General features: G+C 35.9%; 1 protein-coding gene across 1 annotated transcript in view; it reads right to left on the reverse strand.

Annotated features, from left to right (window-relative positions):
• Positions 1-12,232, reverse strand: part of MCU (mitochondrial calcium uniporter) — a 231,552-nt gene that overhangs the window by 22,193 nt on the left and 197,127 nt on the right. The window contains exons 3-4 of the mRNA XM_007167696.2: positions 9,106-9,276; positions 7,397-7,501 (exon numbers count right to left, since the gene is read on the reverse strand). Of these exons, the coding sequence (XP_007167758.1) occupies positions 7,397-7,501; positions 9,106-9,276 (276 nt within the window). The remainder of the gene's footprint in view (positions 1-7,396; positions 7,502-9,105; positions 9,277-12,232) is intronic.

Below are 12,232 nucleotides of genomic sequence, written 5' to 3' on the forward strand. Positions count from 1 at the left end.
TTGGTCATTTTTTCCCTTTAGTAACTAACACTTAAGGAAAAAATATACAGTAGTTCAAATTTGCAAATACAAGGGTATAAATAAAACTATCATTATCCTAATGATCTTATCCCCTATATACCTTCCCCCTAGCATATCAATTTTTATTTATTCCCGTTGGGCAAAGACAGAATAGCTGTATGGGTCTCAATATCAAGCTTGAAGGGCATGAAGTTATGAGAATAACTGAAAAGGTAAAAGATTAAATAATTCTTTGATTCAATATCCTCTTCTGTGAGTAGCATGTGCTTCCAGAAATCTAAAAATTGTTCTGAAAATTTAATAAAAAGTCAGCTGATCTCAGCTGTCAAATAACTTTTTAAAAAGCACCAGAAGTAAAGCTTTTGTTTTAGAATCTTATTAGCCTTAAATGTGACATTTTGTTAGCTACAGCAGAAGGTCAGCCTTTTTCTAAATCAAAATAAGACACAGTCAGAATTAGTCATGTGTGTATTTCAAATATTCTTCAAGGATGTCTTTTAGTACAGTTATCACAGAAATTCAATCAATAAAAAAATTCAAATAAGGGTAGCAAATTGGATTAGAGAAGAGCTGATATAGTAAAATGGGATATAGCACCTAGCATAGTATCTTGCATGCTTCAATGAATGTGTGCTGCATTAATGGGATCAGATAAAAGAACACTTTGAGTTCTAGAAGTCATCTATGTCAACAGAGTCTGCTTTGCACTAAAGTTGCAGCTCACATTCACATATGGTTCTACACTTTCCAAAGTTACAAAAAGAGAAAACTGCACTCTAGAATGTCATAGTGAAGTGGTAGAGTCCATGCCTCCTGACCCCCAGGCCTGGAACTGAGTTATGAGGCTTTTACTATATCAATATTAATATTTCTCCTGCAAGCTCAGTCCTCTTTCTTTTTTTTAATTTATTTTATTTTTTGCTGCGTTGGGTCTTCGCTGCTGCACGCAGGCTTTCTCTGGTTGCAGCAAGCGGGGGCCACTCTTCGTTGCGGTGCGCGGGCTTCTCACTGCGGTGGTTTCTCCTGTTGTGGAGCAGAGGCTCTAGGCTCGCGGGCTTCAGTAGTTGCAGCACGGAGGCTCAGTAGCTGTGGCTCATGGGCTCTAGAGCGCAGGCTCAGTAGTTGTGATGCATGGGCTTAGTTGCTCCGCAGCATGTGGGATCTTCCCGGACCAGGGCTCAAACCCGTGTCCCCTGCATTGGCAGGCAGATTCTTGACCACTGCGCCACCAGGGAAGTCCTCAGTCCTCTTTCAAAAAGATAATTTTTTAGGTAGGTATAAATTACCTATGGTAAACAAAATCCTCTCACATATATGATCCCATATTTATCCTCATGGCAGCATATAATCCACAATTTATAAATGAGGAATTTTGAGTCCTAGAGAGATAAGATTAACAAACATTTTTGTATTAGGTACTGATCTATTCACTATAGAGGGGAAAAAAAATCAAATATGAGGTGGTTTCTCTCCTTAATGAGGTCTAATAATGATATTCACAAAGCTGCACAGCTAGCAGGGAGTGGGAAAAGGTCTTCTGACTGGTAGTCCAATGACTTTTCTATTCCATGTCCTTTCTTTTTCCATTTCCACTTTCAATACCATAGTTACACTGTATTTGCTTAGAAATCCAAGGAGGGAGAAAAGGAGGGAGGAAGGGAGGAAAGAAGGAAGGGAGGAAAGAAGGAAGCAAGCAAACAAACTAAACAGACCCTCTCCTCTTCCTTTTCCTAATGAAGCACACACATGTTAATGATCAAATATGTATAGACAATCATAACCTGAAAATCTATAAAATCTGAAATCAGGCTTGGTATTTGTTTTATAAAAGAGTTTCTATTAGAATGTCATTCATTGAAGACTTATTATTTTAAAATTAATATTCATATTACGGGTTCTGCTGTGTAGAAAATTTATTTTTTATATCAGTTTTTTCTTTCATGGCTTCTTCTGTGTTTTATGTTATAGGTAGAAACATATTTTTCACTCCAAGTTTGCAAAAATATTTCTCTTTTGATTTTTTTCACTATGATAAATTATAAAATCAGCAGCTAAGTGAATGATAATATACATTCATACAATGTAACACATAGCAGCTGTGAAAAAGAATAAGGAATTCTTTATGTTCTGGTATTTTAAGATCTTCAGAATACACTGTTAGGTAAGAAAAGCAGTTTGGTGGTTTTATACCTTGATATCTAGTTAAACTAGAATTATGTTTCCCCATATATCCCAAATTCCCCCAAATTCCCTGTATGGTTCTGAATTAGAGTTAGCCAAAAGAGAGATTCAAGTGAGGTTTTAGAAGGCAGAAGTGAAGCAGAAGCCATCAGGCTCTGAAGGTTGTCGTTAGTAGTGAGAGACAGATGCAGAGGAGCCTGGAGATGCCGGTGTGTGCCTGCTCTCCTTGGCTCTGCATCCACCTCTTTTTTCTCAACTGCCACCTCTGATTAACAGCAAATCCACGCCCACAGCCAGATGCAGCTTTCTACAGCTGTGCTGTCCAAAACAGTAACTGCTTGCTGTGTGTGGCTATTTAAATTTAAATTAATTAAAATGAAATAAAATTTAAAATTCAGTTTCTCAGCCATACTAGCCACATTTCAAGTGCTCAGTAGGCACAGGTGACTGATGGCTACCATATTGGACAGTGCAGAAATGGAACATTTTCATCATCACAGAAAGTTCTATTTGATAACACTGTCCTAGGGATCTCTCTACCAGCCCTCCTTTGCTAATTCTTCTTAGCCTACTAGTTGGACGCACTTGAATTTCCAGGTTCCCTGGCAAGCTTTGATTTGTCCACATGTGCCATCACTTCAAAATTAGTAACTTTTCTCTGATCTTCCAAGCTCCCCTTTACAGACTCTTACTTCTTTACCTTCATCTACAACTGTACAAAGTCTCATTCCTATAAAAAATCTTTTATTCCACTTTATTCACATGCTTCTGCTTCCCCAATTGAATCCTGACCGACATGAACAGTATATGTATGATATGCTATTATTTGCATAAAAAGGGAAAAAAGATTATGCATTCACATTTGCTTATGAATGCACTGACTCTCTGATAGGAAACAAGAAACTAAGAACAATGCTTGCTGGTAAGAGGAGAAAAGGGTGGCTGTGAAACAGGGATGAGAAAATCTTTTCCCATATACTCTTTGACTTTGGGAGTTGAACATTGTGAATGCATTATCATTCAAAGCAAATAAAATTTAATGTGCTACAACATACCTTCAAACAGCAATGAAAAGACTATACAATGATAATTCATAGGAGATCAATCTCACAGATGTCCAATTCTAGACCTGGCTGAACACAGAGTTGTTATCTTTCTGATCAGTAAAGCCCTGGCAAACTCAAGAGACTTAGCTTTATTTTGTTAGATTTTCTTGACAGGAAGAATATGCTTCCAAGGTATTGTCATGGTGGAGGAAAACAACCTCAAACCCTTGACCCTGAAAAATGTGCCCACCTATTTGGAGATGAAATTATAGGAAGAGAGAAGGTAAATCTGCTAATGGCTTAACAAAAACACTTCTGGATGATCCGTGTATGCTTCACTAAAAATGCAATTAAGATGTTTATTAATGTTTCTGCACATGCCATCAGTGCCAGGATAATTAAGGTACACAAAGACAGGGAGATGTGCAAAAATAATGGGGATTAAAAAGTCTTTTCAGCTACTATAATGGTTTGGGAAGGATTCTGGCTATTTGAGTCTCTGATAAGGTATTCATTATAGTTGGTATTTGGTTTGCCTGTTCAACATTTTCTCTCAATTACTTACATTATTAGGAGAGAAGCAAGGTCTCCAATATCCTCTGGATGGATAAATGGGGGAAAGGGCTTAGTGTTGCCAATCAAGATGAGTTTCCTTAGCACAAAAACTTTCAACGACCAGTGCTCACAGGGGAATCCAGCCATATACAGCTTTGGTAACCAAAAGAATGCAATGGAACTTGCAGCTAGCCTTGCTGCTATGACCTGCCCCCTTGTTCCATTTCAGTTTTTTCCTGCCTCTTCCCTCCAATTTTGGCATTAGGTACAAGGGTTGTCAGTACTTAGGTATTTGTAATACCTATGACTGCCAATCCCACATAAACATCAAACATGGCTATATTAGATCCTATATGAATAAGCCCTCTATCCTCAGTGCCTGCTGAAGTATGTGAAGTTAAGGTTTACTGGTGCACAACATTCATAGAGCATTTTTAGCTCTAAAGTGCTATCCATGTACAGGGAAAAGAAAAATAGGAGAGAAAAGCGAAAATTAAAGGGGCATAAGGAATGAGTAGAAAAAAACTGTGTCAAAACTTAAAAAACTATTCTGGAAAAGTTTTCCATCATTGACTATTTTAACTTTTATTAGATAAAGTATATTTGTTCCATCTGCTCCATGTATATATAAAATCCTAGTGTTCTTCTCATTATCTAACACCCAAAACCTAGTGCCTTCAACTTCTTTTCTCCATTTAGCTTTTTCACTAAAAACAGTGACAGTGTGGGGAAGAGGAATATGTTTACCCATCTGCATGATTGGCATCCCTCCTCAAATACAGAAATTCAACTGTTCTCTCACTCACTGCAGCTGACAAACAGTGGTGACTGGGAGGAAGATAATATGATGGAAACAAAATGAAAACCTATCTTACGTTTATTTCAAAAGAAAAAAAGATTTTTTTTACTGTTTTAAAAATTGAGGGAAAAGTGTTTACGAACTTAAAACAGTATTATTTAAGCTTCTGTGAAAAAAGTATATAATGACATAATCACTCATTGACTAATAATAACAGAGCTGAGAGAGATTTGATGTCTAAATTTAAATAGTAAAATGGTCTTTTAAAGTTTTATACTAATGCTACTATTGAGCTTATGAAATTTCATACTTCAAATTACAATTATCCCATGAATTATAGACTTCTGATCCTTGCAAACTTCACATTCTAATTGACTTCTAGGGAAGGTGGATAGATATCCCACAGTTCTGAGATACAGATAAAACAAAGAGTTGTAAGGTAGCCAAACTGATTACCAGAGAATCAAATATAATTTCTCCCCTTTTCAGTTTCTACCTTTACTTTCCCTATTCAACTTGAGAATAGCCCTATTTAAAAAATTAAAACTTTCATTTCTTTTAAAAACACAGTATTAGACAAGATGGTTGGAATTATTCATTCATTAAAATACCTCTAGTTTTGACAACATAAATCTTTACTTTCTGGATTGTTATACTTTATATAAGAATATATTAGTCAACTTTTAATATTTTACTAATGCAGTAGAAAATCAAAATAGAATGAACTCTCTAGGAAATTCACATACACACACAAAAATTGAATATAATGCCCTTAAGGTCTATCCATGTTGTTGCAAATGGCAGGGTTTCCTTCTCTCTCATGGCTGAATAATATTTTAGATACACACACACACACACACACACACACGCCACATCTTCTTTATCCATTCATCTGTAGATGGACACTTAGGTTGTTTCCATAGCTTGGCTATTGTGAATAATGCTGCAATGAACACGGGAGTGTAGATATCTCTTTGAGATTCTGATTTCATTTCCTTTGGATATATACACCAAAGTGGAATTGCTGGATCATACAGTAGTTTTATGTTGGTCAAAGGGTACCAATTTTCCAATTATAAGATGAATAAGTTCTGGGGATCTAATGTACAGCATGGTGACTATAGTTAACAAAACTGTAATGTATACTTGAAAGTGGCTAAGAAAGTAGATCTCAAGTGTTCTCATCAAAAAGAAATGGTAATTATGTGAGATGATGGAGGTATTAACTAATCCTGTTGTGGCAATCATTTCTCAACATATAAGTGTATCAAATCATCACACTGTATATTTTAAACTACACAGTGTTATATGTCAATTATAGGTCAATAAAGCCAGAAAAAAATAAAGAGCAAATTTAAAGAACAACAACAACAAAAAACTGAGTAAAATAAGGCCTGTACTTCTGTTATTTTAAACAAAACGTCTAGTCCAAGAATCAGGGAATAAAGAAGAAAAACATATTAGTATAGCTAATATATAGCTAACAATCCTTGGTCTACATGTTCAATTATTCCAACTTAATAAAATCTGATTCAGTAATGTCTTACTATTTAAAGGATTCTTTAACTCATTTAACTCGCTCAATATAGGATGACTACCTAAGTCAATGGGGTATACAAAAATCACAGTGCCTTCCCTCTGATCATTTGAAAAGAAAAGGAATGAAGAATTCAGAGAAGAGAATAATCACTTCTGGTTGGCTGGGAGTAAGAAAAAGAAAGAATGGGATCATGAAAGGCTTCATGGAAGAGCTGACATTGATGATTTTGACCTGAGGAAATAGGAGGTAAGGAAGAAAAGAAAAAGGCATCTTAGAGGAAAGGTGAGAAAACACTGAGATGGCAAAGGAAAGAGCAAAGGAACTAGAGGGTGGAGGAAAAGTAGGCATCTTCTAAGAGGAAAAGAGAAAAACTTTAAAGGTAGATGTGGACCAGATTTTGGAGGCATTCAATACTTAGGCTTTTACTTAGAACTTTTTCTACATTAGAAACAATTCTCAAAAGCAGAATGGAAAATAACAAATGTCCTAGGAAGCTGATGGAGGGGGTGGTGGTTGAAGGGGAATTAACGACAGCAGTGAGTGACAATGAATATCAAGGGCAAAGAGAGAAAGATGACCAAAAGAAACACACTTTAAAATGTTATTTTAGAGGACTATTTAATAGCATCAGTACTGTGCAAAGCCATATCGGAGTGTGGGGTGAAAAGAAAAATCAGTAAAACTAACTTTGTCTTTATTTAATTTTTTGATATTTTGTTTATCATGGATTTTTTGCATTAACTTTGGTTTTTAAAAGTAGTTCATGAAAATATTTGATTACTGAGTTTTTTGGCACCGGAGGCAAATATCCCATTTTTTCACCTAAAAGCATATTCTTGTCCGAAGTTCCCAAGGACTGTTATTGTACAATAATTGACTTTCAAACTGCTAACCTTGAGCCATCAAAAAAAAGGGGTTAATTCCTGTTACAAATGTTTAAGAGGACAGGGAATTCCATAATTTTTAAGAAAGATTCCCCCAATAACGTTATTAAAATAATATGACTTTTAGCTTGTATGGAAGGAAGGAGTTTAAGTTATGTAGAACACTCATTTATGTGAACAGTGACAAGAGCCGATACTAAAGCATTCTGGTGTCTATGTTTTAGTCAGTGTACTAGAGAAGTGCTACCTATATGTAAAACTTTGGCTGCTCTTTGAATACTGTCTGTTTCTCAAATTTACCCAGGGGAAAAAAAGTTCTTTCCAAAAGCTGTTCTCACATTTCTCTGGCCTTATCAAGGTTACTTGTTACCTCTCTTTGGTGGTCGTACATGATACGTTAAGTCATTAATGACCAGTTTAAAGTCGTCAAGGAGGAGGAGGTCTATCCCTGTTGAGGCAGCAACTCGAACGCCATCTGTGAAAATTTAAATGTGAAAATTTGAAGGTCATATGTCCAAAATTATTCAAGAATGGTCAGGAAAAAAGCAATCCTCAAAATAGATTTTAAAATTATGTCTTCTCTTTTAAATTTCAGTTAACTTTTTGCCTTATTGGTAAGTTCTATGCTAAACAAAGCTTATACTATCTGAGGCTTTCTGTTTTCATGGCAATCTTCTTGGTGAAGATTTAACAACGTGTTTTTCTGGAAGAACTTTATGAACAAGTGAAATAATTACATAGATGTATAGGTGTCAGCTGGAAATCTAGGGTCACTGGGAGAGGTGCATGGATGTCTATGATGGAAGTTGGTTGAGTAAAACACCCCATGTTTTCTAATATATGGTACTTCGCAGTATAGTTACTGATTAGTTGCCAATAATCCAGTAGGGGCAGATGCTAGGGTTTGCAAAGTACACCAAGCTGATCTATTAATTATATTACAAGATGAGTTGAGAATTAAGAATATTTAAAATACTTAAACTACAGAAATGTGGCAAATTAGCAACAACTGAGTAAATCCAAGGGTAAATAGGTACTTACTGTACTAGGCTTTTACGTTTTCTGTAGGTTTAAAATTTTTCAAAGTGAAAGTGGGAAAAATGTAAGGCACTTAAAAAAAATAAATAAATGAAATGGATATCATGTCAAATGGGAATTTTTAGTGCCTTATATTATTTTCAAACCATATGTCTATTTTGTAAACATTTATGTGAAAGACCTAAGAAGATTTAAAAAGAAGGCCTAATATTTCATATCTTCAGAGATGATGGCTCAACTACTAGAAAAGTTTATTCTACACCTAAGGTAATGACAAAAGGTCTCAAAAGTATAAATGTGATTGATGGTTCATCTTTGCCCATGGCATTATATGTGAGGTGCTTTTGAATGAGATCCCTGTGTATATACCCTTGCTAAAACTGAGCAATCATATTCTGAAAATTGGGAGAGAAATCACTGTCTCTCTTGACATTTGCTAAGCAAAAGACTGTGTCCTAAAGTTAAGAGCGTGGGATTCTTTTGCAGTGGTGTGTGTGTGTGTGTGTGTGTGTGTGTGTGTGTGTAAAAACAATTTGGAGTGAAATGATGGGTGGGTGGGAATTAATAATGAAGGTGTATGCCCAGTAGTGGGATTGCTGGGTGGTATGGTAGTTCTATTTTTAGTTTGTTAAGGAACCTCCATATTGTTCTCCATAGTGGCTGTATCCATTTATATTCCCACCAACACACAGCATGGGAGGGTTCCCTTTTCTCCACACCCTCTCCAGCATTTACTGTTTCTTGATTTTTTGATAATGGCCATTCTGACTGGCGTGAGGTGATACCTCATTGTAGTTTTGACTTGCATTTCTCTAATGATTAGTGATGTCGAGCATCCTTTCATGTGCCTCTTGTCCATCTGTATGTCTTCCTTGGTGAAATGTCTATTTAATGGCCTATGTGGGAAAAGAACCTAAAAAAGAGTGGATATATGTAAATGTATAACTGATTCACTTTGCCATACAGCAGAAACTAACACAACATTGTAAAGCAACTAGGTTCCAATAAAAATTAAAAAAAAAATAATGAAGGTGACTATACCTGGTGAATAGATTGCAACTCTGTCAATTCCCCGATCCTCTTCTTGTAGTTGTCGTAAAAACACACCAACAGAGTCTGAGATAGGTTTGAGTGTAAACTGGCAGCGTTCACGCCGGGATGGTAGCCTCACAGATATCACAGGTAACCCATTTTGATACACCACTGTCACATCTGAATGAAAAAGACCCATAACCATATGATAATTAGATTTCATTATAAGTTAAAGTGACATTATTAATCTTCTTAAATGGGGGTTTATTATTATTAGTGTGGCTTAAAATGTTTTCTAAGGTTCAAGAATATGCCCTTTAGCTTTAGTTGAAGGTTATTCCAGGAAATGGCTTATGGAAGATCATATCTATCACACAATTCACTTTGCAGAAAAAAGAAAATATGCAAAGGATTATCTTTTAAGTGGGTCAAGGAGAGGCTTTCCCAGGAATTTAAGGTAAAGTTCTTGGTATTGGTGAATACAAACCCTGAATCCATTTAGGAAAATTTTATTAAGTAGCCAGAGATTGCTGGGCCAAATTCTATACCTTGTAGGAGGTGGCTCTTGGGAGCCAGAGCTTTTTTAAGAATCTGTGGGGAATGACATGTGAAAATACACTAATAAGTGAGACTTACTCAAAGACAATCAACTCATATTTCTGTAGTACATATAATATTATATCCAAGGTGCTTGATAAGTAAGCATTCTCTTATACAATTTGGACATATTATGATATAATAAAAAACAATTCCTTTTAAGTTCTCTTGAACATTTTCCTGAGGTTAGCAAGAGGCCAAAGCTCAACTTTTGGGATTTACTAACAAAACGTTATTAAGGGAACCATTATCATAAGCTACACAACTGAAAGGATTTTCTACAACAGAACGACACAGAATTCCTTATTTCCTTATCTTGTTCCTTAACAGTCTTGATTTATATAGAACCTTAGCCCCTAAAACAAATGTCAGAATAACTCTTTCAAAATAATTTTCAAATGAATCTTTTAATAAATAAATTTTGAACCAGAATTTTTTACACAAGCAACCAAGCATTTAAAGATGATAATTTAGGGATTTCCCTGATGGCACAGTGGATAAGACTTCACGCTCCCAATGCAGGGGGCCTGGGTTCAATCCTTGGTCAGGGAGCTAGATCCCACATGCATGCTGCAACTAAGAGTTCACATGCCACAACTAAGGAGCCCACGTGCTGCAATTAAGGAGCCCACCTGCCACAACTAAGACCTGGTGCAACCAAATAAATAAATAAATATTAAAAAATAAATAAATAAAGATGATAATTTATCACTAGTCTGTGAAAGGAAAACAGGGTTTGGAATCAAATCTGGTATGGAATCCAGCCAAAAATAATTAATTAATTAATTAATTAAAAAAACCCACTTATACTGCTTTAAGATGAGTGATGTTTCTTTTTTAAAAATATTTTTTAAATTAATTAATTAATTTTTGGCTGCGTTGGGTCTTCCTTGCAGCACGCGGGCTTTCTCTAGTTGCGGCGAGCAGGGGCTACTCTTCGTTGCGGTGTGCAGGCTGCTCACTGTGGTGGCTTCTCTTGTTGCGGAGCACAGGCTCTAGGCACCCGGGCTTCAGTAGTTGTGGCTCGTGGGCTCTAGAGCACAGGCTCAGTAGTTGTGGCACACGGGCTTGGTTGCTCTGCAGCATGTGGGATCTTCCCGGACCAGGGCTCAAACCCTTGTCCCCTGCATTGGCAGGCGGATTCTTAACCACTGTGCCACCAGGGAAGTCCCTGATAATGTTTCTTTACTAGCTTTTTTTAAGAATCAAAAGATACACTCTATAAAGTTTTTAAGGATTCGTATCCCTCAAAATTGAAGAGCCGAGAGGAAATATACATAGAATAATGTTCTGGAGATTCTAAATGCATCAAACTTTTCATAGTTGTAGTCATTACATCTCATTTCCTCGCCTGGTCTAGTAAATTATAATGCCTACAACGAATACAAAAGCCTCACACTACATTGTTTCGTGACTTAAATTTTAGAAGTAACCCTTATTGAAGCATAGTTTATAAACAACAATATACACTCTTATTTTAAATGAACATTTGATGAATTTTGACATAATAATCAAGATAAAGAACATTTCCATTAGCCCCCCCAAATTCTCTTGATCCCGATTCAAGTTAACCCCTGGGCAACTACTGATTGGATTTTTTCACCACAGATTATATTTAGTTTTTCTAGAGTTTTATACTACTGGAATCATACAGCATGTACTCTTTTGTATCTGGCTTCTTTCTTTCAGCATAATGATTCTGAGATTCACCAGTGTTGCTGCATGCATTAGTAGTTAATTTGTTTTTATTGCTGAGTAGCATTTAAAATTGTGGATACACCACAATTTGTTCAATCATTCACCTGTTGATTGACATGTGGATTGTTTCCAGTTTTGGACTGCTATGAATAAACCTTTTATGATTATTTACTCACAAGTCTTTGTGTGGACATATGGTATACCTTTTCTCATCCTTTTATGTTTAACCTACCCACGTCTTTATATTTCAAGTGGGTTTCCTGCAGGCAGCATATGGTGAGTCTTCCTATTTTATCCAATCTGACAATCTCTGTCTTTTAATTAAAGTGTGTATATCATTAGCATTTAGTAAATTATAAATATTGTTGTGTATGTCTGCCATCTTGCTACTTTTCTTGACTCTACTCTTCTTTCTTCCACTTTTCTTCGATTCATGCCCTCTTTTAGATTAACTGAGTATTTTTTTATTACATTTAATCTCTACTATTGGCTTATTAACTGTACCTTTTCATGTTTTGGGGTTACTCTATAGCAGGTATTGCCAAACTTTTTCTGTAAAGGGGTAGACAGACATTAAATACTTTAGGCTTTGTAGGCCATAAGATCTCTGCTGCAACTTTAGACTCTGCACTGTGGTGCAAAAGCAGCCCTAGGCAATATGTAAACGAATATGCATGGCTGTGTTTCAACAAACTTTATTTACAAAAATAAGGAGTGCACTGGACTTGGCCTATTGGGTTTGCTGAACCCTACTCAAGGGTTTACAATATACATCTTTAACTTATCACAGTTAACCTTCAAGTAATATCATACCACTTTAGGTATAGTGTAGAGAACCTTA

The sequence above is a fragment of the Balaenoptera acutorostrata genome, chromosome 16 (genome assembly GCF_949987535.1).
Source record: "Balaenoptera acutorostrata chromosome 16, mBalAcu1.1, whole genome shotgun sequence".
In the NCBI taxonomy this organism is placed as follows: Eukaryota; Metazoa; Chordata; class Mammalia; order Artiodactyla; family Balaenopteridae; genus Balaenoptera; species Balaenoptera acutorostrata.